Source organism: Phyllopteryx taeniolatus, chromosome 6 (assembly GCF_024500385.1).
Source record: "Phyllopteryx taeniolatus isolate TA_2022b chromosome 6, UOR_Ptae_1.2, whole genome shotgun sequence".
Taxonomy (NCBI): Eukaryota; Metazoa; Chordata; class Actinopteri; order Syngnathiformes; family Syngnathidae; genus Phyllopteryx; species Phyllopteryx taeniolatus.
Genome location: NC_084507.1, coordinates 3,821,607 through 3,849,540, shown reverse-complemented (window position 1 = coordinate 3,849,540; position 27,934 = coordinate 3,821,607). Strand labels below are relative to the sequence as shown.

At 41.3% G+C, this 27,934-nt stretch overlaps 1 protein-coding gene and 1 long non-coding RNA gene across 4 annotated transcripts; one reads left to right on the top strand and one right to left on the bottom strand.

Moving 5' to 3' along the window:
* Window positions 1-87: 87 nt before the first annotated feature.
* rnf144b (ring finger protein 144B) lies at window positions 88-26,315 on the bottom strand. The gene is made up of 9 exons (XM_061777074.1): window positions 26,131-26,315; window positions 25,681-25,874; window positions 18,244-18,512; window positions 14,669-14,773; window positions 13,983-14,043; window positions 12,890-13,097; window positions 4,865-5,009; window positions 4,671-4,760; window positions 88-1,685 (listed from the first exon to the last, which is right to left on the bottom strand). Exons 3-9 carry the CDS (start codon window positions 18,421-18,423, stop codon window positions 1,527-1,529), a joined length of 948 nt encoding a protein of 315 aa, XP_061633058.1. The 5' UTR covers window positions 18,424-18,512; window positions 25,681-25,874; window positions 26,131-26,315; the 3' UTR covers window positions 88-1,526.
* On the top strand, window positions 21,334-22,587 carry LOC133479657 (uncharacterized). Of its 3 annotated transcripts, none has more exons than XR_009789036.1 (4): window positions 21,334-21,561; window positions 22,067-22,116; window positions 22,204-22,261; window positions 22,352-22,587. It is a non-coding gene; the product is annotated as an uncharacterized LOC133479657 (long non-coding RNA). The 3 variants fall into 3 exon arrangements; XR_009789035.1 differs by lacking the exon at window positions 21,334-21,561 and adding an exon at window positions 21,724-21,979; XR_009789034.1 differs by lacking the exon at window positions 21,334-21,561 and having other exon boundaries at window positions 21,724-22,116.
* Window positions 26,316-27,934: the final 1,619 nt, after the last annotated feature.

The following is a 27,934-nucleotide window of genomic DNA, read 5'->3' as shown; positions in this document are numbered from 1 at the left end:
AGCAAGTATACAGTTCTGCTGTATACCGCTCTGACATGCAGGAGTAATGAGATAATAAATGTGGCATTTAAGCACAATACCAAGATACACATTCAGTGCAGTCTTTATTTCATTTTTAGAAAACGTTTGATGCAAAACAGGAAAAATCTACTGAACATATTCAAATGTGAATTACTCTTTAAAGCAGCAGTACCCAACCACCAGCACAGAGAGAGTGCATACAAAGATATTTTATTGATCATCAGTTTTAAAGACGTTTTATCTTGAAAATCAGGTGCATCTGTGCCTCTGTACACGTCAAACTGGGATCTCAGTCACGTGATATGGTAGTAAAAAAAAGTAGTCCCACAAACTAGCAAAAATGAGAGGGGGTGGGACAAACATCTTTGTAGAGATTCTTTGGAAAGGGAAAAAGGCCAAATGATGAGACGGAAAAAGAAGAGCCAACAACTTCCAAGAAGAAGTAAGCTGCATCTAAGGGACAATAAAACTTAAAATACAGGTTCATCGCTGGTTTGCTACACAAACAAATCCCACTGTGCATAATATGTAGCAACTGGCTCGCAAATGAAGCATGGAGAATTCAAAACTGGTTTGCACATGAAGAGCACGCACCTGGCATTAAAGACTAGCCTGGATTAAATCTATGCAGAATATCCAAAGAATGCAAAAAAAGACCGAATTCCTAGTTTCTATCCACCCTATCTTCGTGAATTATGGTTTTATGCAATCGAATCTGACCAAAACAATATTACTAAACTGACTGTATTGTGTAACACACTTCTCGTGTCACGGTCTACCATGACCTCAAGATAGTACTGGCTTTTTGAAGGACTGGGCTTCCACTAATTCAATCTACATTCAGGGTGAGCTGTAATTTTATTTGTTTTTGTTTCTCTGGCATTCCATGAAAATATTGCTTCATGTGAAATCGGTCTATGGCGCAAAAAAAATGTTGGTGACCACCGCTTTTTAGAACCTTTAGTCTGGAGCGTAGGCCACATGGAAACAAAGTCAGGGGAATCCATTTTTGTGCAGTATAGAATCCCTATTATGTTTCACTGAAGGATAAGGTGCACACGGGACAGTTTGCCTCCTTGTCTCATTGTCTTGACATTACTTAGACTTAATAGTGACGCTTACATTCTTAAGGATGAAGAGAAGAAGGCTAACCAAATGCAACCCAGTACAAGGCACAGTACAGAGTGAGGCACTTGAGAACCTCTCATTTGGCATTATGACATTCATACTGTACATAAGACATTCATACTGTACATAAGAAGGGGTTTGAAGCGCATGAGTGCCAGATCCACTACTTTGTATGTATTGCCCCTCTTCCGGCATAACGCTCATGAGTCAATGGCGATTTAGTACTGTATATAATATTCCCACTCAATCTTTTTCATTTGCTGACTATGTGTACTTATTGACGTCATCACTGTCGAGGCCCACATGTGGTGTTGTACCCCCAGCTGCCCCCATGTGCCTAGTTCAGTGCCAATGTTTAGGGCCCAACAGGAAAGCTGTTATGTGGAGGAGTCTGCCTGACTGAGGTCCTCCTTTCTTTTCTCCTTCTTCACTCTGCAGGGCTTGCAGAGGCAGCACAGGATGCACGGCGAGGCTACCAGGAGGAGCGGAGAGGTGACCAGCACAACGATGCTGACCCCCACCAAGATTCCCACCACCTGAAGGAAGGGTAACATAGAAACAGTGGCCCGATTGACAAATTGACATGACAATACATTGTATATAGGCCTGTCAAGATCATTTTGATGAGACGATATATTTTCCCCAAAACTATCACAATATACGATATTGCTTTTTTTAATGTCTCTGAAATCATGAAAAAGCCCAAACCGAATGCTCCATATAAACACCTCAATCGGAATAAACAGGGCCAAATCCAAATGGAATTCCATTTGGTTTCGGGTTGAATATTCCTTTTGCCAAACCATTCAGAAGTTAATTTTTGCCATTTATACCATCATTCAGAATAGAACAGGGAAAAGCTCTGTCTGCGCATGCTTAGTCTCGACATGAATGCGTGGTGACGTCATCGTTTAGGCACAGCGTAAATATGGGGGCTCCTGACGGAGCTCGTATGCAACGGAGACCTTGTTTTTAACTACTTAGTTGTTTTTAATCAAGTGGTTTTTTTTTTAAACAAAAAGTATAAAAACAATCCTAACTACTGTGCTTAATAGACGACGGACCTCCATCTTGATAAATGACATGTTCACGACGACGTGTTCGTGTTAATTGGGGACTAGCACACACAACAACACGGAGAGGCACTAAAGACCTTGCCGTGGTGCAGCGAGCTGTTTAGTTCCTTAACTGGCTAGCTTGTTAGCTTGCAGGCTAGCTCACTAGCTTGCAGCCGGGCTAGCGAACACCACAAACAGTTAAGTTTCCCTTAAGTGTCTCTGTTGTGCTGAGTCCCCTTCAAAATAAAAGGCTACAAGCTTAAAACAGAAAGTCACGTTAAAACCTGCACATATAAACCATTTGACGTGATAAAACAGTCCCAAATAACGATTATAACAATGCTGTATTTAACTTTTAGTTGAAACATTAATTAATAAAAATTAAGTCAATTGGATAGTTCCACACACATTGCCTTTTAGTTCATAGGTTTGATGTTGATACTGGTTATAAAGAACCCTGAGTCAAATGTTCATTTTAGTCTATGCTGCGGGCTGCTAAGAAAATGGATGTTCATGATTTGGACACCCTTTATTTAAACCATGTAAACTTTTTTGACCCAGCCTTCTAAAAGAATCTGAATCGAGAATCGTTTGGAACCGGAATCGGGACTGGAATCGCTCAAATTCAAACGATGCCATCATGTAAAGACCATGGAATAAAAGATGGAATTCTGAACTTCTGTCTCGTATTCATCTTTTGATCTGAAACCCAAATGTCATCAGAAAACAACTAAAACAAAGGAATTGACCTTGCCGTTCCAATACCTTTGGAGGGGACTGTCAATGGATAGGTTATATAATTTGGATTTATTTTTTTGTAAATACTATCTGCTGTTCAGAAAGCATGACTGTCTAGCTGCTCAGTACAATATGGCTAGTCAACAAAATGATAGAACCATAATGGCATGCATACCAAAAAAGTGACCTGCGTTTATGCAAGGTGAACATTTTAATTTGTAACCCAGTTGTACAGTATATGTCATACCTGATTATTTGTTTTTGTTACTGTCACTATGTCCCCTAAAGAGACAACATACAGCGTATTTTGGGATTGGGACTTTCTTAATAGGATTTTTACGAGCCAAGTTTATTGTTTGGGGGACTATTTTCAGATGTGTATGTTTAAGCCGTCACTAGTGCAACAGCAATGTTTCCTGTTATGTTATTCATATTTGGATTACACAAAGTGCCATAGAGACACTAGTAGCGTTCATGTGAGATTTGATGACTAAAGAGCATCTGTCATGGCTTCAAATAACAACATATGAGTAGCATTGTGTACTTCACTTCATGACTGTTTTGAGAATGTTAACTGTAATGCCATAAAGATATTTTATGCAAGAAGCATAATAACAGAATAAGCAGAAAATCCACTGTAATCCGTTATTGGAAAAGGGCAGTTTGTTTTGTGGTGAAAACAAAGGAAAGCGCTGCTCCCCCAGGAGCCAGGAGAACTATTGGTAAAATTCCTGTTTGCAGGAGCCCCATAGTGTTGGAGACATGGAAGGGGTGTGGGTGTGTTGTGTTGCTGTCATCTTGACAAAAAAGACATGTCAGCAAAATGCTATCTATTGCAATACAATAAAAATATACTGCAAGATACAGCTAACATTTGCCAAACCAAGGCAATATTAACAAAAACCTCAGATGACGGTATGAAGTTATAAAAATGGACCTCATTGGATGGCATGTAATCGATAGCTGATTTCTCCAAATAGATTTACGGGTTGTAAAACCTGTCAGGCAAGGAAGTAACCCAATCACAAGTTGATGCACTGCACTCTTGTACTTGTGGAACTTTGCAAACTCTCTGTCCCTGGGGCTTAAGTGGCAGAAACTGCAGATTTATTGGAAAACCAACTGTACTGCACACTTGGTCTTAATGCATGGCTTCTGTGTAATATTTGAACAATATCATATATAATACAGTCAATTTTCAGTTAGTTGCACCCTCGCACCAGGACGTAGTCAAAAAGTTCTCCGCTGTTAAATAGTTTTGTTGAATATACAAAGTCAGTTGAGGGAAAGAATTTTAGATTTGTGGGATTATCTCAGATTAATGTCTGATAAAAGGGCGAATTGAGTACATGGGAATTTCCAACAAATCCTAAAAATCATGTGACACACGTTTTTGGAAAATTCAGGAACATCGCAACATTAGTGTCATCTCGTGATTCAGTTAACTGTGCCAGGATGGAGTTAGCATTGTTTTGTGTAGGGCTTTGTCCTGCATGTCCTCACAGGCTGGATTCTACTGGGAAGAAGTTGTCCTGGTAGTGTGGTGGCTGAGTTTATACAAAATACTGAATGTAAAGATATTGTTGGTGTGATAAAGGAATGGACACTGCGAATTCTGCCATGTGCAGGCTGTTCAATTTATTGTTTTCAATATTTGTTCTTTTTCTAACTGGCAAGCCTTTGCATTCTTACTCAATGACAATTATATTTGTCCAAGCTGCTTACCTGCGTTCGGTTCCACATAACCGAAGCCCTGGAGTGGCCAAGTTTGTTTCTGCAAGGCCCTTTATCGTAATGCCTGAGGAAAATGTCACCCTGCAATTACAAAACACACGTTGAGAAATGCCTAGCCTTGAGATCATAAAGGTTGTGTTTATTTTATTTATTTATTTATTTTTTATTTTTTTTACAAGACTCACATCCAGATTCTGTAGACAGTACCAACAAAAGGTGTGTTTGCAGCTCTTGCACAGTATTTGTGCACAACCCTGGTTCCGCTCAATGTAGATGCCACACGTAGGACATTGTTTGATTGGCAACTCTGAGTCGCTGTTGTAGCGATCCCTGTAAATGTGGTTAGGAAAAAAAAAGAGAGATGGTGTCACAGATGTCAAACATTATTGTGTGAATGGGGAAGAGTTTAGAGTACCAAATCATGGAGGCCTCAAGGCTGTGTGGATTTTGAGACCTTTATTGAGAGGCATAGTGTCAATGTTCATGCTATGTATTTTGGGAGACAGAAATACAACCCCAATTCCAAAGAAGTTGGGACGTTGGTAAACAAATAAAAACAGACCTATATTTAATTGAAGACACTACAAAGACGGCAGCACTGGTTAGAGCGTCTGCCTCACAGTTCTGAGGACCGGGGTTCAATCCCCGGCCCCGCCTGTGTGGAGTTTGCATGTTCTCCCCGTGCCTACGTGGGTTTTCTCCGGGAACTCCGGTTTCCTCCCACATCTCAAAAACATGTGTAGTAGGTTAATTGGATACTCTAAAATTGCCCGTAGGTGTGAATGTGAGTGCAAATCGTTGTTTGTTTGTGTGCCCTGCGATTGGATGGCAACCAGTTCAGGGTGTACCCCGCCTCCTGCCCGAAGATAGCTGGGATAGGGTCCAGCACTCCCACGACCCTAGTGAGGAGAAGCGGCTCAGAAAATGGATGGATGGATGGACACTACAAAGATATTTAATGTTCAAACTGATACACTTTATTGTTTTTAGCAAATAACCATTAACTTCGAATTTTATGGCTGGAACATGTTCCATGTTTACCACTGTGTCACCTTTTATTTAACAACATTCAATAAACGTTTGGGAACTGAGGACACTAATTGTTGAAGCTTTGTAGGTGGAATTCTTTCCCATTCTTGCTTGATGTACAGCTTCAGCTGTTCAACAGTCCGGGGTCTCCGTTGTTGTATTTTATGCTTCATAATGCGTCACACATTTTCAATGGGAGACAGGTCTGGACTTCCGGCAGGCCAGTCTAGTACCAGCACTCTTTTACTACGAAGCCACACTGTTGTAACACGTGCAGAATGTGGTTTGGCATTGTCTTGCTGAAATAAGCAGGGGCGTCCATGAAAAAGACATTGCTTGGATGGCAGCATATGTTTCTCCAAAACCTGTATGTACCTTTCAGCATTAATGGTGCCTTCACAGATGTGTATGTTACCCATGCCAATGGCACTAACACAGCCCCATTCCATCACAGATGCTGGCTTTTGAACTTTGCGTCCATAACAGTCCAGATGTTCTTTTCCAAAAACACGTCCACAATTTCCAAAAACAATTTGAAATGTGGACTCGTCGGACCACAGAACACTTTTCCACTTTTCATCAGTCCATCTTAGATGAGCTCGGGCCCAGAGAAGCTGGCGGCGTTTCTGGGTGTTGTTGATAAATGGCTTTTGCTTTGCATAGTAGAGTTTCAAGTTGCACTTACGGATGTAGCGCCGAACTGTATTTACTGACATTGGTTTTCTGAAGTGTTCCTGAGCCCATGTGGTGATATCCTTTACACATTGATGTCAGTTTTTGATGCAGTGCCACCTGAGGGATCGAAGGTCATGGGCATTCCATGTTGGTTTTCGGCCTTGCCGCTTACATGCAGTGATTTCTCCAGATTCTCAATCTTTTGATGATGATACGGACCGTAGATGATGAAATCCCTAAATTCCTTGCAATTGTACATTGAGGAACATTGTCCTTAAACTGTTCGACTATTTTCTCACGTACTTGTTCACAAAGACGTGAACCTCGCCCCATCTTTGCTTGTGAATAACTGAGCAATTCAGGGAAGCTCATTTTATCCCCAATCATGGCACCCACTTGTTCCCAATTAGCCTGTTCACCTGTGGGATGTTCCGAACAGGTGTTTGATGAGCATTCCTCAACTTTCTCAGTCTTTTTTGCCACCTGTCCCAGCTTTATTGGAACGTGTTGCAGCCATAAAATTCTAAGTTAATGATTATTTGCTAAAAACAAAGTTTATCAGTTTGAACATTAAATCTTTGTATTCTGTTTTTATTTATGTTTAACACAACGTCCCAACTTCATTGGAATTGGGGTTGTATGACAGGGATATTCAGAGTGCACATTATAGGACACAGCAACTGTTGAGGACCCTGAGCTTGGGGCATGACCATTGTCTGTGTAGATTTTTAACATCTTCTCTCAATAATGCTAATCGTTTGAAGCAGATATCTGTTCACAGGCGGGATACATCCTTGACTAACCTGTCAATCACAGGGCCAGGGGCTGAGCATCAATGTTAGTTGTCCACCGTGCCGCCTTTAATGTACTGTATGTAAGATTAGCATATTTTCATGACCATAGGGCGCACCGTATTAAAAGGCACGGTCTCAGTTACGGGGTCTATTTCTGTATTTAACACATACATAAGGCGCACCGTATTATTGGGCGCAGGCATGGTAAAACATACGGTTGCATGCATGCACGCTAAAACAATATTTCTAAAAAGGCAGTGGGAGCAAAACCGAGTTTGGTTGTACTTTATTGAAGTATTTAACAATGTACTCACGTTATTTTTTTATCAATTCTCATCCGCAAATCCATCATTGTCTTCATCTTCTGTATTCGAAATGAACAGCTGGCCAAGTTCTCCAACAAACACGCCGGATTCCCGCTCGTCATTGTCAGAGTCAGTCTCGTTGCCAGCGGGCTGTCCAGCAATGATGCTGGCTTTCGCGAAAGCTCGGACAACAGTCAAAGCAGACACGTTAGCCCAAGCATCCACAATCCATTCACATATGGTGGCGGAACTCTGCCGGCGTTGCCTCCCAGTTTTAGTAAAGCTGCGTTCGCCATCTGTCATCCATCGCTCCCACACCAGCTTTTCCTTGTAATCCGCCGGAAGTTGCTGCGCCACGGTAGTCCTTGCCCGGATGGATAAATGACGCCGTTTCATAAAACGAAAGCACAAAGATGGACCTCCTTGAAAATGTTAGATTTTCATTTCTTTTGCAAGCCTTATTGCCATCAGTCGAATGGTGACTGTAGAGACGCTTCTCCCGGCTGTTCTGTGCTTTGTAAGAGTGTCTCTTCGTAGGTGCTATTTTCGGGGGAGGTCCTTAGCCAAACCGGTGTTGTTTTGCACAATACACAACCCGGCGCTATATACCTACTGGGGGCGTGGCTTTAGCATCCTCCTTCACGCACCCTTCCCCCTTTACGGCCGCATGCTGTCCTCAGCCATGTCCGCTGAATTTCCTCTGTATAAGCAACGTGTCGGCAAAAAATTCTCCCAGTGAGTCAAGCGGTCAAAAAAAAAAAAAAAAAAAGTCAAGCGGCGCGCTCATCACGCAACATCATTTATAGATGTTGGAACTCTGTGCACATACAAGGCGCGCCGCATTATAAGGAGCCCCGTCCATTTTGTAGAAAATTTAAGACTTAAGTGCGCCTTATGGTCGTGAAAATACGGTAGGTGGTTTTCCCTGGGGAAGAGGGTTTGGAGCTCTCACAATAAGAGCTGGCTGCTGGCCCCTCTGAGTCAAACAAATGATCAAATATCGGTAAATGCTTTGTTTTTTGTTTTTTAAACTCATTGACCTATTTTGTCTGCTACTGCTTGTTGCAGACAAACTTCTTCACAGTAAAATATTTCTCGAGTCACTGTCAATCTTTCCTTCATACGAAACTATTCTATGCCATGGTCATGCTGTACCTCCACAAAAAAGGGTGCGAAGAAATCATGTGCAAGTACGACCAGTGCTACTAGTGCAAAAGTTAGTGTAGAGCCCTGCTCAAGGCTCAGTCATTGCACCAATCCTTCTCAACATCTACAGTACGTCAGTAATCTTCCTGATGCCAAGTTGTCGTGAAGTTAGTTGACACAGTTCTCTACTCTGCTGTGCGCATCATCAAGTCATGGCTCAAGTCAACCCCAAGACCGTGGCTTCCAGTTTTGTCCAACATTGCACATCCTGGACGACTAAGGGGCAATCGATATTGATGCCAAGACCTGGATAATAAGAATAAAATTAGCCCCAAATCAAGCAAGTCCTTCTGATTCATCATAGAGGACATTGCCGATTTTGACATCAAGATGGCATGGCCCAAACAATGGTGTGATGCTGAACAGTAGATCGCAACAAAGATCTGATCCCTGACCCACCGCCAAGCCTGCAGGCTTCGATCTCCCCAGGAAGAAAAGGGTCACACTGAAATGCATACGAACACTCCATGCTCGGTCAGTCCACTTCCTCCACAGGTGAAAGATGAAAGACAGCCCTGCTTGCGATTGTGGTCACTGAGCTCAAAATAATGATACATAGTAAACGACCGTCCATTCCTGACTGAAACACACCACACACAGAATGCACTCCCCTGGCTTGCCAACCTTGACCAACAACTGTAGTTTCACCCTGCACACTGTCATACAAAAGAAGCGGGAATGTTAAGAGCTTGTTGAATTGGTTGTAGAGACATTATTTCTTGGATCATCACTGAAAATGAGCCAGTTGCATAATAAAACATGCCAACTCTTCAGATTTTTACTGTAAATATTCTGTTTTTATTCTTCATCATCATTCATCTTTAATTTCTATAGTAATACTGTAGCTCGCTTATGGCAACACAATGAGAGGTTCTAATCTCAGTTTGGGCCATTCTGTGTTTTTGGCATGTTTTCCCTTTGCTTGCGTCGGTTTTCTCTGGGTACTCCAGCTTCCTCCCACGTTCCACACATAAAGACCTTTTCCAAAAAAATTGAATATCATGGAAAAGTTTGTTTATTTCCATAATTCCATTCAAAAAGTTAAACTTTCATAGATTATAGATTCAGGGCCCACAATTTAAACAATTTTAAACAAGTATTTATTTGTTTATTTTTACATAATTTGGGCTTCCAGCTCATAAAACCCACGGTATCAGGAATTCAAAAAATTTGAATACTGTGAAGAAATCACCATTTACTTCGAAGTTTTTATCGGGGAAAAAAATTAATTAGGGTCACATTAAATCAATCAAAATTTGGTGCTTTCAAAACGATATGTTAATCTTCGCTACTTGGTTGGGAATCCCTTTGCTTTAATCACTGTCTCGATGCACCATGGTATTGAGGCAATCAGCCTGTGGCATTGTCTGGGAGTTATGGAAGCCCAGATTTCCTTGATCCTTGCTGTCAGCTCTTTGTTTTTGCGTCTGGTGCCCCTCATTTTCCTTTTGATAATACCCCATAGATTCTCAATAGGGTTTAGATCCAGCAAGTTGGCTGGCCAGTCAAGCTCTGTGATGGCATGAGCATCAAACCAGGCTTTGGTGCATCTGTTGGTATGGGCAGGAGCCAGGTCCTGCTGGAAAATTTAATCTGCATCTCCATACAGATCCTCAGCAGAAGGAATCATGAAGTCCTCTAAAACATTCTGATAAGACTGTTGCGGTGACCTTGGATTTACAGGTAAGAAAGCAGAGTTTACCAACACCTGCATTGGACATTGGACCCTAAATCGTGACTAACTGTGGATATTTCACACTGGACCTCAAGCAGCTTGCGTTCTGTTCTTCACTCGTCTTCCTCCAAACCCTTGGACCTTGATTCTCAAATGAAAGGCAGACTTTACACTTTCGGAAAAGAGGACCTTGGACCACTGTCCAACAGTCCAGTCCTGCTTCTCCTTGGCCCAGTTGAGACGCTTCCTACGTTGGCTCAGAAGTGGCTTGGCCCGAAGAACCGGACAGTTGTAGCCCATCTTCTGGATGCGTCTGAATGTGGTGGTTTTTGAAGCTGTGACTCCCGCCTCATTCCAATCTTTCTGGATATCTGCTAGATTCTTGAATCTTCGTCTTGATAATCCGCTGAAGCCCACTGTCATCACTTTTTCTGGTTCCACTAGACTCTCCATTGATATGCTTGGATACAGCACTCTGTGAACAGCCAGCCTCCTTAGCTGTGAACGTTTGTGGCTTACCCATCATATGGAGGTTATCAATGATGGTCTTCTGGCCAGTCATCAAGTCTGCAGTCTTCCCCATAATGAACCCAACTGAGACAACTGAACCAAACAGAAGTAATTTAATGACACCTGGGTCAACCTGTGCAGGTGCTTTGAGTTTAGTAGATGATTAGTGTGTGACACTCAGTTTAAAACATTTATGGCCAGCAAAATTTTGGCTGATTTCTTCAGTGTTCTAATTTTTTTAATTCCTGATTTTGTGGGTTTTATGAGCTGTAAACCCAAATTATGTAAAAAATAAACAAATAAATACTTGAAATTGTTTAAATGGTGGGCCCTGAATCTATAATCTATGAAAGTTTAACTTTTTGAATGGAATTACATAAAATGTTCCATGATATTCAAATTTTTTGGAAAGGGTCTATATGCATGGTAGGTTAAAGGAAGAGTCTTAAATGCCCACAGACCTGAATGTGAGTGTGAATGGTTGATTGTCTATATGTGCTCTGTGAATGACTAGCAACAAGTCCAGGGTGTAGCCCGCCCTTTTGCCCAAAGTCAGCTGGGATAAGCAAGCTCATCCATGTCCTTAATGAGGACAGGCGCTATAGAAAAGGGGACCGACTCAGATTATGTATTTTGCAGTCTTGAAGGATGTTAGTTGAGATCTTTTTTCCCATAAAAGCTATTCTGATATAGTCCTTAGTTTCTACTGATCCAAATGACTGGTATTTGAAATTTTCTCTTTTGCAGCCAATGAAGATAGATTGCTTTAATCATTCCAGTCTGAACTGCTTGTGTGGACATTGCACACCTCCTTGCTTTGAGCAATTAACATTGCATCCATTTGTACAATTAGGAGAACTGTTCTTTTTGAAGCAAAATCTTTTTTTTCTTTTTTACTTTTTAAAGAGGCTTACTACTACCCTGAGAACGCCCGATCTCGTCCGATCTCGGAAGCTAAGCATGGGCGGACCTGGTTAGTACTTGGATGGGAGACCGCCTGGGAATACCTGGGTGCACGGTGGACGACTGGTTAGAGCGTCTGCCTCACAGTTCTGAGGACCCGGGTTCAATCCCCGGCCCCGCCTGTGTGGAGTTTGCATGTTCTCCCCGTGCCTGCGTGGGTTTTCTCCGGGCACTCCGGTTTCCTCCCACATCCCAAAAACATGCGCGGTAGGTTAATTGACAACTCTAAATTGCCCGTAGTTGTGCATGTGAGTGCGAATGCTTGTTTGTTTGTATGTGCCCTGCGATTGGCTGGCAACCAGTTCAGGGTGTACCCCGCCTCCTCCCCGATGATAGCTGGGATAGGCTCCAGCACGCCCGCAACCCTAGTGAAGAGAAGCGGCTCAGAAAATGGATGGATGGACTTTTTAAAGACACAAACATGTATTTGTGCAATGGCCACGTCAGTCACCTGATCTGAATCCGACAAAGCATCATTTTCACTCAGAAAACAAGCAGCAACTGAATGCTTTTGAAATGCTTCTCCAAGGAGGTGGGGGTAATGTCCATGAGTTCCAGACTTCAAAAGGTCTGTGTATTAAAAATTATGGTTGGAAGCTTTATGGCTACACTTATGTTGTATTAAGTATCATAAAAACTGTCACTGTTCAAGTATTTGTCGAAATACTTCTGGACCACATAAACAAATTCCTGTTTCATCGCAATGGAGAGAGGGCTGCTTCCCTACAGTACACAGGCTCCTTCTGTACAGGGAGCAGTCTGGCTTTGGGCCCACACTCCTCCCTTTGGCTCAAACACAATGGAATCACAATATTACTCAGTGCCGCCCAGGTGACATCAATCAGTCTGGCAGAGTCGCAGCTCCGCGAGCTAATAAGTCGGAGCGGAGAGTTTCCATGTGGATAAGATAAACACTAACTGTTGGAATAGTCAAGAGACCAACAGTTTAGCAACACATGTAAGTGTTTCTTTGCATACTCCTCACTCATCTTGTACAGCTATACAGTTTGTTCTACACTGAGCGGGTTCAGATTCTGTGCCTGCCTGACTGACCTGCTTTCATGAGTGTGTGACATCATGGGTTGGCGCTCTGGGCAGGTGTGGCTCCCCTGCCAGGGTTCTCTGCACCCAGAGCAGAAGATGGCGTGACAAGTGGGGCACGGCACAGCAGAGGGCTGACCCTCGGAGCCCAGCAGCACATCACACACGGCCTGGCATTCAAGCACCGGACACCAGATTTTACGAGGATCCAGCTTCACTCCTGTGGAGAGCACATTACTAGTATGCATACACTTAGCATGTTACAAGTACAGTACAGTGGTGCCTTGACATGCAGGTATACCGGTAATTTGTTCCATGACCAAGCTCGTAACTGAGTTTACTCGGAAATAAATATACACTTTTACAATTGAAATGAACTGAAATGCCCTTAAATCTGTTCCAGTCCCCAAACACCGCTTTTTGTTACATTACATATTTTTAATGAAGTAGCCCTGTATTGTATCAAAACATAACAGAAGCGAATGTAAAGAAATAAACTGGTTTTATAAAATGTAATAACTGTACATACTGTGGAATTTGCGGATGGATGTGTGCCTTGAAAGGGGCGTGGCCTTTTTTGTGATTTCAGGCACTGGAGCAGCTTAGTCAGCATGTGGGTGTCTGGATGAGAGTTGGTAGCCAACAGCTGCTCCTTGCGAGCATTCTCATTTCATATTTGTGTGTTTCACTTTTCTGAAGGTACGTCAGCGACTGTGGCTCTCCTTGCCATCACAATGACGTAAAATACAACAACGACAAATCGACCAAGCAACAGCTTGTAACTCCAAAAACTTGCAACTCGGGTCATCCATAAGTCAAGGTACCAGTGCATACATTTTCTATGGCCAGGTGATTATAGTATTTACTTATTAAATATCAGCGTCTGGGGTAATGTATACAAATGTAATGCAATTGGAGTAACTGTAGCTTTTTGACATAACACAGTAATGTAACACATTACTGTGGGAGGAAAAAAAAAATCAGGCAGTCTCAAAATGAGGCTCTGTGGTGCTACTTGGTGTAGGCTCCAGCTGATATGCGACCTCAAATAGCCCAGTGCCTGTCGCCAGGCATCAGCACAATAGCGCAAAAATACAATACCCACCTCTCTCAAACTTCAAACGCTGATACAGCTTAGTCTGATCTGCAGAGGCCAAGTCAGCTATCTGGAAACACAGACAGAATAACCTTGATTATATTTGAACTACATACTGGAAAATGTGGAGTATATTTGTTTTCTTTTCATATTGAAGTTTAATGTTTGTATATTTATTAAAATGCGGTGAGATTGTAAATTAGGGGCTGCGGGAAGGTTTACATTTCTATTTTTGTAAACATCTGGTTTGTTTAACAGTTTTCGCTAAATATTAGAAAAACTGTTTTTTCTGTGACTTAAGATATTACCTCATCTTTAAACTAAAAAAATTGTAATAATAATAACTCTATCCTATGCAGAATTTAACTTGTTAACATGAACCAAGTGCACACCACTGTAAAATTATCACTTTAGTGTAGATAAGTTCTGTTAGTATTTATCATAACGCAGATACTGTATTTAATGGTTTGGTTTTTTTAGCATTTGACCATGCCTCTGGTAGTCAACTACTGGAATTCACTGTTCTTTATTTGTAATTTAATGTACAATGTCATCATAAGTACATACAGTTTTCTTCACAAAAAGTGTATAAACAAAGACATCTGGCGAAATTGCTCAAACATATTCTGGCTTTCTTTTTTTGTTTGCACATGGGCTACACTTTAGTTTCCCTTGTTTTTATTGTTAAGGCATACCTCAGAGTCAAGTAGCACCCCAATGTTTCTGCAAGCCATATCTGGACAGGTGATGGGTGTCCCCCCACCCTCCTTGATGGTCAGCTGAACATATTGCTGCAGACACTGGAGGGAAAGAAATATCTCATCAGCCTTAATCATAATATGATATAGAACAAGAAACCTTTACTCAAATAGCACCTTGTGCATCCATGTTATGTTCATGCTCGAATACATACTAAATGGGAAAGCAGAGAACATTTTGAGAACTTCTGCAAAAACATAATTCATAAGTCATATATTACTCAACTATGAAATTATAGAAGTTTAGCTGGGATTTCATAAACATTGCGATATGCAGACTGATTTGAGGAACATAAAATAAAAACGTTACGAAATGTCTGATTGGGTAACATTTAGGATTTAATCATTGACCTGGTTATAAAATATGAAAAACAACAACAACAAACATTGTAATGTTCCTCAAACTGAGCTGAAAAAAACATTGTCAGCTTTCATTAACATATACCGCAATTTCTTGTGTATAATGCGGAACCATGTATAATACGCACCCCCAAAGTTGACCTCAAAATTCTGGAAAACCCTTCTACCAATGTATAATGCATTTTTACAATGCATGAGTTTGCTTCTACCCATATGATCAAAACCTGAAGTATTATCTGTATTTTCTTAGTTTTTTCAAAGAATTATTCTGAAGTTAAGCACTTTATTTGAACAAATAACTGTTTTTTAAATTTACCTGCTCTTATTTTGAAATTCACAGCCCTACTTATATTTAGTAAATGAGAAACCACACAGTTGTGCTCATGTTTGATTACCCAGGCAGAATTTGTAAGATTGTGTAGTGACTCTGACCCAGTTGCCACCCCCACAACTTGATAAGCTGCATTCTTCCCTGCAGCCCTGCTGTGAGACGGCCACTAAGAGGACACCTGGCGTATGTCAAGTGAACCCTAAATTAATTAGCAGGTCCCCTCGAAATCTTGGTTTACAGTCATCAGAGTCCTTTTCTTCATTTGAACTGACAGCAGCCAAAAGGTGGGACCCTCTCTCCAGGGAGACCAAGATGGGACAGATTGACAATGCAATGCAAATGCAGCAATGAACTAGTTGCTTAATATTCAAACATGCATGCAAGGCGCCACCCACTGCCATTTGAGAGTACTGCAACCCGTGGGTTTCCATTCAGGGTTTTAACTGAAGAAAAAATGTCTGTTTTGATATTTCACGAACTCTGTAGAAATATTCTGAATGTATGCCTTGATGTCTGTGTCAGTGTCTCAACTTTGCAGGTGCAGCTGCGAGATTTTGAGAGCTGTTGTCTTGATTTGAAGACAAGCAGCATGAGATCTGATTGAACCATAAGCAGTTGATTTGCCAAGACTAAAGTTGAAACAATCATTCTATATGCTTGATCTATGAGTAAAGAGGACAAAGTTGGGCGTATTTTATATGAAGATTTTGACACCACTTTTATCGCAGTTAAGTCAAGTTCGTAGACTAAATTTGAGTCGATGGGTGTTGTCATGTCTGGTTTCCTCAATCCCTTAGACACGCCCCTTGGGTATTTAACCTCTGACTCCCACCTCTTCTTTCTTTTTCATGTCTAGTTCTCTTGTTTTTTCTCATCCGCCACTCCTCCCCCCTTCCTTTTCTTTTGTCCTCTGGCGCCTCCGGCGTCACCACGTGTGCGAACACCCACCGCAACCAAGCCGGCGGAGTTTCGATTGACGAAACCGGCCACGCGGCTTTGATCGTTTTTTTTCCTAGCCGTGATCAGTCGGCGGAGCCTCACCAAGCAACTACCTGCATCCCGTACCGGTGACGCATGCAGCTACGAACTACAGCTGGGCTCGCCACAAGGTCAATCGGCAGGAAACCTACGAGTTTTCTGCCGATTGACTCTTTTGTTTTTGTTTTATTTTTCTCCACATTTTTCTACAACTAAACCTGCTTCGTTTTCCTCCTGAGATGTCCGGAGAAAGACCATTCCCACCGACCAACTGGTCTACAGTGGTGAGTATCACACAATAAGCAAGAATGTACAACATTAGTGGCTAATAATTTCGGGAAATTACTAGCTTCACACAAAATCTCAACTTGGTTTTCTCTCTCTCTCTCTCTCTCTCTCTCTCGCTCTCTCGTCCGGACTGAACGCATTAAACGCTCACGTTTTCAACTTTAGTCCAGCAACACTGTGTTCTATTTCCCTTTTCGTACACCTATTTTTCCTCTCTTTCACCATTATTCGTGTTTCCTTGTTGTAGTTAGACCCCTGTTTGTGTTTCCCTATAGATCCCTCGTAGATTTCTTTAAATATTCTATAAAATTCCACTTTTTGTTGTGTTTTGTGTTTGCGTTTTAATAAGGAAATTTATGTAATCTAGGATTTGTATTTCATAGAATGGAGCAACCTTTAGATTATGAGACTGATAAAAGGTTTGTCGTCGGTTTTAATTTTATTCATAAAAAAAGTGACGTGGTGCACTTTACGAAACAAACTAGCTTGATTTATAATGTTAAGCGTCAAATCACGCTAAACCGGAAGCAACGCAGGCGTCGCTGCGTCGACAAATTTATTTCTTAAAGTACGTTTTATCCAAATGCCAATATACGCTACAGATGGGTACAATTCTTGAAAGAAAACATGAAGGGCCAAGCGAAACACTTAATTTTATTTTAATAGGATTCAAAAGAAACTGTCAAGCATTTCAGAAAAGCATTATCATACAACAAAACAAGGAAATTAATGATGGCTGTTGTTCACTCAACACTCATTTAAAAAAAAATATTTCACAAATTCTGCCAGTTCTGTAAACTTATGGGCACAACTGTACATATATGCAGTCGTACGTACCCCTTTCATATTGGAATGAAAGTGTAGGCTATACCTTTTTCATAACCTCCTGGTGGCATTGACATATTAGAATGAAAGTGTACACCTCTCATGACCTCAAGGTGGCGGTGGGATATCGGAATGAAAGTTTACACCTTTTGCATAACCTCTAGAGGGCGGCATACATTTATTAAATGTTTTTTTCCCCCATTTTCCCCTATACCTATGTATAATGCGCAATATTTTGAACAATTTTTGGGGGGACAAATTTGCATTATACACAAGAATTTATGGTAGCTATACAGGTTTTCTACAGTTTATGAGGTCCAACTGATTCTCCTGACATATCAGCAACCCTTTAATTACAGTTGTCATAGCAGGGAAGAACAACATTTCAAGTTGCTACTTGTATGTTACAGACAGGAAACAATTTAGTAGTATACCTTTGTACCCCTGTTAGGTGATTGCAGACCCTGTTTATCAGAGATCATAAACGGGCTTAGTGACTCTGACTCAGAGTGACAGCCTCAGTCTCTGGTGTGTTATGAGCACAGTATGAGCAGAGGGCAAACACTTTCATCGATCTAAATATAGCATGGACGAACAATTCTTTTTGGAGTGACCACAGTCCAAAGTACAGGAAAGGATTATGTTTCCTGTATGATACTAAACACATAATGAAGAAATGCATACACCCAAATTACTGTAATAGTTGTCACTAACGTTCATTTCTACTTACAGTTGTACAGAAGATGCACTCACAGCTGTGCAGTGTCCTGGTGAGTGCAGGCGGATGCTCACAGAGGCATAGCTTGCAGAAAACATTAGGACTGGACAGGGGGTCCCTGTTGTTAGAGGTAGAGGGATCTGGTTCTGTATCCTTAGCCCCCCAGCTCGGTGTTGAAGTTGTGCTGGTCATACTGGAATGAGGTCAGGAGCAAGTATGACTGAGTCAGACTGCTTCAAGCAACTCTGCTGGGAACGGGTGGGGGAGTAGCCTGCATGTTGCTGAAAAATTTACAAAACAGCACAGAATCAGTTGTCTCTTCTGTAAGTGTCATATTTAGAGATATAGTTGTCATAGATAACCCTCCACCCTGTACTGAGAATATCCAATCACCTTCCTTTTGGTGAGCAGGGTAGACAATGTTTCAAAACAAAAACAAATATGAACTGGGTTCCAAATTATTATGCATGTAGGATTAAGGTTAAATAAACATTAAGTTTTTGTAGGGTCAATTTTGCATGTTGTTTTTCCAGTCTCTTCAGATCACATACAAGTTGTTGGGAAAAAGAAGGATCTTTAGGATGGCGTTCTGGATGATTGGTGGATGGCCACCATCTCCCTACAGGGCTACGACATCAGCAAGGTGGTGGCAGAGTGATGTTTTGGGCTGAAATAAACATGGGTGTGAGACCATTTCCTGCCATGGTGTAAAAAGAAGAACCGTGCCTTCCGCAGTAAAATAATCAACATGCAAGAACGCACCATCCCATGCTGCAAAAAAGAGAAATGAAGCTTTAGCTACTATGTGCATGAAAGGAGAAAAACCTACAGTGAGGATACCAACATTCACTGACCTCAAGCCTACTGAATACCTGTGGAGCATCCTAAAAAGGAAGATCTAAGAGGATTGACCGTGGTATACCTCCAAACCAGAACTCTGGGAGCCAATTCTTGCATCCCCAAATGAGATACAAGCAGAAACTCTGCTTTGATTTAATATTTCAATCTATGAGAGAGTTGTTAAGGTTATATCAAAGATGTAACTTGAGTGATAAAAAGATGATTTTTGGTTGAAATAGCATTTTTCTTTGTTTTTATATGTGTGCCGCAAAAACTATTTCAGTTCTTTACACAATTACAATGTTTTAGACTGGTGTTCATGATCATTTTGAACACTGAATTTTAAATAATTTTGCCCCCCAAAAAATCTGTTGTATTATATAGATATATAAAAAGTATTTTCCCCTTTGCATATTCTTTTTTTTTTTTTTTGCGTACCCCCATGTTTAGCAAAAAAAAATTGTTATCATACAAAAATAACAAGTAAGCCTAACCCAGGTAAGTAGTCAGACTACACTTACTTCTTCAAAACAAACAATAGTTACTTTTGAGTCATCAATATTTCTCGCCACGTATTAATTTATGGCTCGTGGTGATTCGTACAAAGAGCAGTCCAGATGTTCAAAAACATTATACCGATCACGCAGACTGCTCATTACTCAATAAACACAACGAAGCGATTGGGAGGTGATTGTTTATTATACAATGCACAGTGACGGTACAGTACCATAAAAGTGCAAAGAAATGCACGATTTCACTGTCGCCACTACTATCATGGACCACAATTGGCATCTTGATTGGGTACGGAAAGTATTCAGACCCCCTTAAATTTTTCACTCTTTGTTATCTTGCAGCCATTTGCTAAAATCATTTAAATTCATTTTTTCCTCATTAATGTACACGCAGCACCCCATATTGGCAGGAAAAAAATGAAATTGTTGAAATGTTTGCAGATGTATTAAAGAAAAACTGAAATATCACACAGCCATAAGTATTCAGACCCTTTGTTGTGACACTCATAAATTTAACCATTTCTTCTGATCATTCTTGAGATGGTTCTACACCTTCATTGGAGTCCAGCTGTGTTTGCTTATACCGATTGGATTTGATTAGGAAAGCCACACACCTGTCTATATAAGACCTTACAGCTCACAGTGCATCTCAGAGCAAATGAGAATCATGAGGTCAAAGCAACTGCCTGAAGAGCTCAGAGACAGAATTTGTGGCAAGGAACAGATTTGGCCAAGGTTACAAAAAGAATTCTGCTGCACGTAAGGTTACTAAGAGCACAGTGGCCTCCATAATCCTTAAATGGAAGACATTTGGGATGACCAGAACCCTTCCTGGAGCTTGCTGTCCGGCCAGACTGGGCAATTGAAGGAGAAGAGCCGTGGTGAGAGAGGTAAAGAAGAACCCAAAGATCACTGTGGCTGAGCTCCAGAGATGCAGTTGGGAGGTGGGAGAAAGTTTTAGAAAGTCAACCATCACTGCAGCCCTCCACCAGTCGGGGCTTTATGGCATTGTGGCCCGACGGAAGCCTCTCCTCAGTGCAAGACACATGAAAGCCCGCATGGAGTTTGCTAAGAAACACCAGAAGGACTCCAAAATGGTGAGAAATAAGATTCTCTGGTCTGATGAGACCAAGATAGAATTTTTTCAATTCTAAGTGGTATGTGTGGAGAAAACCAGCCACTGCTCATCACCTGTCCAATACAGTTCCCACAGTGAAGCATGGTGGTGGCAGCATTATGCTGTGGGGGTGTTTTTCAGATGTAGGGACAGGACGGCTGGTTGCAATCGAAGGAACGATGAATGCGGCCAAGTACAGGGATATCCTGGACTAAAACCTTCTCTAGAGTGCTCAGGACCCCAGGCGTGAAAAATCCAGGTGTGAAAAACTTGTTGCATCATTCCAAAAAAGACTCATGGCTGCATTAGCTAAAAAGGGGGCTTCTACTAATTAATGAGCAAAGGGTCTGAATATTTATAGCTGTGTGATATTTCAGTTTTTCTTTTTTAATAAATCTGCAAAAATTTCAACAATTCAATTTTTTTTCTGTCAATATGTGGTGCTGTGTGTACATTAACTCATTCCCTGCCAATGCCGTCTAAAGAAGTCAATGGCGTTTTTTAACAGGGATGGGTGGGGGAGAGTCTTGTGCAGTTTGTGTGATCGTCAAGCCTCTGGATAACTGCAATGAGGATTGGCACCCTGCCACCCTGCACCCTGCACCCCCCCCCCCCCCCCCCACCCCCAAATATTGCTGCGACCGACAGGAATGAGGCCTTAGATCATGCGGGAAATAAAGGATAACGCTCCGAGCCGATCGCGCAAAATGTTGGCTCATACATCTCTCGGCCGCTTGCTGGCTGTTCCTCTGCCGACCAGGATTTGAATAAATGGGATCCGGAATCATCAAAGAGTGAACTCCCTTCTGGATAGCCAGGCGAGCTTCCTCCGATGAAGATCGACGAAGTCCGACGATGAAGGTAACTGGTTTGCAGCTCGCGTTAGCTACATTTAGCGAGCAAACACGCTCCTTCAGTCCTTGTTACATAAAAACATAATTTAGTCCCACTAGTTCACATTAGACGGTGGATGACTGGTTAGCACATCTGCCTCACAGTTCTGGGGACAGGGGTTCAAATCTCGGCCCCGTCTGTGTGGAGTTTGCATGTTCTCCCCGTGCCTGGGTGGGTTTTCTCCGTGCACTCCGGTTTCCTCCCACATCCAAAAACATGCATGGTAGGTTGATTAAAGACTAAATTGCTCGTAGGTGTGAATGTGAGTGGTTGTTTGTTTCTATGTGCCCTGCGATTGGCTGGCGACCGGTTCAGGTACCTCGCCTCCCGCCCGAAGATCGCTGGGATAGGCTCCAGCATCCCGCAACCCGAGTGAGGATAAGCGGTAAAGAAAATGGATGGATAGTTCACATTACAATGTGACGTCTGTTGCCAGTAATGATTTGAATTTTCCATTTCGTCCATCTTGCAGGAATTTAACACCCGCAAGTTGAGGGTCTTTTAGGATTGCGAAGAAGAAAGGTAATTTTTTTTTTTACCCTTGCAAAACACGTCATCAATAAAAAGTATTCTCTAGTAATTGTATGTATTTTTTTTTTTTAATTACAGGCTATGCATCCAGCAGACGTTCGACTCTCCTTCCAGTACGCAGTGCAGACAAAAAAAGGTAATTGAAAGCTTTTTTTCCTCCACGTCCCATGACTGCAATTTCAACAATGGGTTTTTATAGTAGCAGTTATATTTCTAAACCGCTCAGGTTCTGCTTCGAGCGGACGTAGTGACTGGTTTCAAGGAGAAGGACAACCACACAAGATTCCATTCAATGCCAACAGAAGAATAAAATAAGATGTGGATAAAACTTTGCGAGATTTGATGCGCAAGGTAATAAAAACCTGGACAATATCGCAAACGGTAGAGGAGAATTTGGAGGAAAAAAGTACAAGTGTGGGAGGCCCATTTGTTCATGCATTTTTGTCTAATGTAAATTCTGTACATAGTTATACAAAAGTACTTTCTCAGTGTTGTTTTATGTTTAGATGTTTGAGATTTTCACAAAAGAAAAAAAACATTGTGAGGATAAGCGCTAAGGAAGATTAATGAATTGTGTCAAAGTCATTGTTCTGCTTGATGTGTCTTTTTCTAAGTTTTTTTCTTCCAGAAACAGATTTGGCTGAAAGTAGCCTATATTTGACTGCTGATTACTAAAGAACGGTATCAGCTAGAGACAAACTTTTTTTCCTGATGAAAGAAGAGCGTCCGATCTTTCATTTGGAGGTTGTGGTGTTTACATCGTCATAGTACATAATATTCTGTGGGGCTTGGAAAATCAGTAAAATTGCTTGAAAACGCCTGGCAGTCTAGGGGTTCCCCACTCAGGAAACGGCTGGCAGTGAATGAGTTAATGAGGGGGGGGGGGGGGGAAATGAACTTAAATTATTTTAGCAAACGGCTGCAATGTAACGAAGAGTGAAAAATTTAAGGGGGTCTGAATACTTTCCGTACCCACTGTATCTATCAGTTAAGAGTCTTTAGAGAAGTGTAGAGAATTGTGTGCTTGTTTACATGTTTATGTACCATGTTATGTTTATGTATTTTCCATGTCAAGTCTGCACTAAGTTGCTCATTTAATGTGGCTTCAACTACACTAATATTTAAGTTATTGCTTCATGTTGATGACATCCTTCTGTAACTTGTGTGGTGTAGATTACCAAGCAATGGGTTTGGTTAAGCTAATGCTTTTTTTGGTACTGTGGATAAGTGAAATTCCTGCCACTTGGCAGCTGCTGAAAGTAACTAAAAAGTTACTTTTTTCTAACTTAGTTACTTTTGAAAGCAAGTAACCAGTAAAGTAACTAAGCTACTTTTAAGATCAAGTAATCAGTAAAGTAACTAAGTTACTTTTTCAAGGTAACTGTGGCAACACTGGATACATCCCTCTATATTTGTAGCCATTGAACCCATAGTACAGGTGGATAATGAACAATACAATTACTTTTGGCTTCTGTGCACTTGACATACTGTATATAGAATATGGATGATGACACAGCCTTAGCATCCTGGGGTTCAGTTACAGTATCATGCTCAAGGGCCCTTCAACATGGTCACAGGGGGACTGAGGATCAAACTTGCAATCTTCAGCTTGGGAGACAACCACTCTAGCAACTGAGCTAAATTGCCTCAATTCAATGTTTTGATTATACAGTATATTGTAAATATTACACTTTTTTTGAAACAGTGAATTATGTCTCATCTGATGACGAAAGTCCCAATTAAAATATGTTTATTGTCTGGGGGGTGCTTTTATGAGCTTTGCCGCAATGGTTGGACACAGTGTAGCGTAACCAAGGAAACTGCGGCGTCAAATGCACTAATGCAGCCTGTCAGAGCAACTCCTAATCAAACATTACCCACACAATGTTCTCTGTTTCATCAGGCTGTTAAAATTGGCTGGGAACTCCATTGATGCCCCCCCCCCCCACACGGCCAGTAGTGACCTACATTTTAAGTAGGTGACCTTTAATTATCTATTATTGATCATAGCAACTGGTGTAGCAAAGCATGGGGGTATTTTCATCTTTATCAATCAAAGATACACAGCTAGATGTGTCGCATGGAAAATAACAGGAAACACAAACGACAAACTGGTTTGTTAACAACCACTGTCAAACTTCAGGTTTGACCTTTTTAACCTCAACATTTTGAATAGCTGCATTTAAATGGCACCAAAGTTGACAAAAGGTTCAACGTCCGGTACTGAAAATCTGAATTTTTAAGATTAAAGAATAATAATCTTACAGTGACTAGGATTAACAGTAAACTGCTATACAGGGACGACAGATTACTGTTGTTACAGCTTCATTCATTATGTATTTGACCCTGGAAATTATTAATTTAATTGGCATTGCAGGAAAACCTGAAAGGTCAAACAAAATACATTCCATGACACTGGTTGACTTCCAAGTTGTACTAATTTCAAAACAAATGTTGCCATTGCAAATAATGTGAATTTAGTTTGTTCCTAGCAAGCCTAAACTGTCAGAATCATAAAATATAGATTAACTGTACAGGTAAAGTTTTAAGTACACAAAATGAAACTAAAAAATAAATAAATACCTGTATATAGAGAGGGAACAGTTGGCAAGCTTTCCTGGTCATTTTGACGATAGTCATCATTCATGAGTCATTTACACACCAATTCATACAGCTTGAGCCTTTAATTTAACCTATCATGCATGTTTTGAAATGTGGGGAAAACCCTTGCAAGCAAAGGGAGAACATGCAACACACACACATTTCAGCTGAAGAGGTGCAGCACTGTTTGTGCGCCCCTTTCACTGAAACCTCTCCTTGCATGCCTGCATGTTTGCTATCTGGCTCTCTGTGGTGAGCAACAAAAATATATAGCGGAGTGTAAAGTTCGCATTGAGACAATATGATCTGTCAAATAAATATTCAATTCACATTGGACATTAAAGATCCACTGTTTTGTATATCAAACAGCAAGATGAAATACCAATGAAGACTCATTGAAACTGAAAGAGTGTAACATTCTTGTCACTGATTTGTCAAACCCAATTCTCTTGTAATAGAGTTCAGTTTACAATACAGTAATAAGGTGTGGCGCTGGCCATCCAGTCAGTCATCTGAGATGGCATTCCAGCCACAGGGGATCATTGTTGACTAAAGAAGCAAGAATCAGACCTGCCTCTACTTTAAACAGTCAGTCCTTGTTTGCTGCAGAAAGGCAACTGGAAACACATCATTTGCAAAGCAGCTCCCACTCACTCAATTAGTCCCCCTCTGCTTGGGGGGGAAAAAAATAATTCTACTATCCAGAACATACATTCTGGGATTTATAGGAAACCCGAAACCTATTGCATACAGGTGCCCAGTCCCACCATTTGGATTTCTTCGTATCATCTCTGACGTAATAGTCAACATTAAGATCATATCTACAATAAGCACATCTCTGTAGCTTTCCCGTGAAAGAAACGTTCACCTTCAAGGTTGCATATTCGTCACAAGGGTCGACAGTGAATAATAAACGCGAAGTTTCCGTGTAAAGTGATGAACGCGGCCGCTTACCTTGCGTGTGGCCAAGTGTGAAGGAGCTGCTGCGTGGGTGGCGACACTCCCGATGCACAGCAGCTTCCACACTGCCACTGACACGCGTGGGTTTGTTCCTGGGTCTCCTAGCTGCTCTTCGTATGACGCTATCGTTCTCTCCACTCGTGCCGGTATTTGGTCACCGGCCGCAATAAGTCGCTCCCTTCCCACCTCTTGAAACATTTTGATGTTACAAACAATTCGGTAAAAATACAAAGGTAAAACACTTTACAGGCCGCCCTTTGTTCCTCGTCGTCGTTGCGGCATGTACATACAGCGTTTGCTGGCTATTTTGGGCGTTTGCAGCTATGCTAACTTCCGACCTTGCCAAGATGGCGGCGGAAGAGACGAAAATTTACGATCTTTTAGCAAAATAAATAAAAAAAGCAATATTTTTCCGGGTAAAACCTTGAAATACAGTCAACTCACTGACTACAATTGAAGCCTTGGACCGCTGAAGATGTCTAAATCAGGTAGAAGAAGTGACATAAGCGGGGAGTGTGAAAGTCAAGGTACTGCGAATTACCACGGGATGGCAAATATGCGCTGTACATGTGCCGCCTAATGATGACTTCCGCCATTTGCCAAGAAACCTATTGTGTCTAAAATCCACACTGCAGACAATGCTCTTAAAAGAGGAGGTCATATATGACATTTCTCACTTTATGTCTAAGGCCCAAAAAGAGGAGTAATTTTGTACTAACTGGGACCTTTTGAAATTTGAGCTTCCGAAATTGTTTAGAAATTATTATTTGAAATCGTTCTTTGTGTGACTTTTACAAATGTACCGAGTATCTTAATTGTTTTTTTTTTTCCTACCCCCCTCGGTGGCTCTACCAGCCTGTCCGCTCGAAATCCACCCAAAGGTGTTCTATCAGTTTGAGGTCAGGCCAGTCAAGTTCATCCACACCGAATTCTCTCATCCATACCTTTATGGAGCTTGCTTTGTGGACAGACATGTTTGAACAGGAAGGGGTAATCACCAAACTGTTTGAATGTCCAAAATCTCTTGGTATGCTCAAACATTCCGAGTTCCTTTCACTGGAGTTTGGGGGCTATTATTGTGGACATTTCCAACTTTGTGGGAACAGTTTGGAGATGGCCCCTTCCTGTTCCAACATGATTCTGCGTCAGTGCACAAATCGAGATTCATGAAGATTCACTACTTTTGGATAAATTAGAGCAGAGACTGAGAAACAGGCCTTCTCCTCCAACATAACTTTACAAATCCGCTTCTGGAAAAATGCTCATGAATTCCCATAAACACACTGCAGAGGGTGGACCGATGTCATTTTAAACCCTACTAAGAATGCGATGTCACTTACAGTAAATTCATATCTGAGTCAAGGCAGGTGAGCAAATACTTTTGGCAAAATAGTGTATTATCAAAGTTGGTTGGTATTGACTTTTGTCTTGTTTGCAATTATGACATATATAAAATCCCTGTTATGATGTCAGCTTTTCACTGCCAGGCATTTATCTGCTCTCATCTAAAAGTGTTATTTTTCACCTGATAACTCTTTGATTTGGAATAACATACATTTTACAGTATAGGCCTAAAAGTAAGCGCAAATCTCTCTTTATGGAATATTGGTTTCATCCTTAAATTCTGTCCAGCTAAAACGAATATTAACGAGAGGTTTAAGAAAGATATTGATGTGAACAATAACTTTTTTGACGAATGCCCTGAAATGGTTGTTCACCTAGTTTTGTACTGCCAAACCTTTTTTTTTTTTTTTTAGCAGAAATCTCTGTAATTTTATTTACAGTAACATCAAAAAGAAAGTTGTGCTCGCTTGGATGAATGTGTTTTGTATATCCAATGTTCTTAAATGCAGCCAGCATTTAAGAACAATCAGAAAAATAAGTATTTCACCTGAATACAATAATGTAAATAGGTCATTCCAGAATTGGAGGACGTAAAACTGACCATCCATCCATCCATTTTCTGAGACGCTTATCCTCACGAGGGTGGCAGGCGTGCTGGAGCCTATCCCAGCTATCATCGGGCAGGAGGTGGGGTACACCCTCAACTGGTTGCCAGCCAATCGCAGGGCACATACAAACAAACAAACCATTCGCACTCACATTCACACCTAGGGGCAATTTAGAGACTTCAGTTAACCTAGCATGCATGTTTTGGGGATGTGTCAGGAAACCGGAGTGCCCGGGGAAAACCCACGCATGCACGGGAAGAACATGCAAACGCCACACAGGCGGGGCCAGGGAGCAC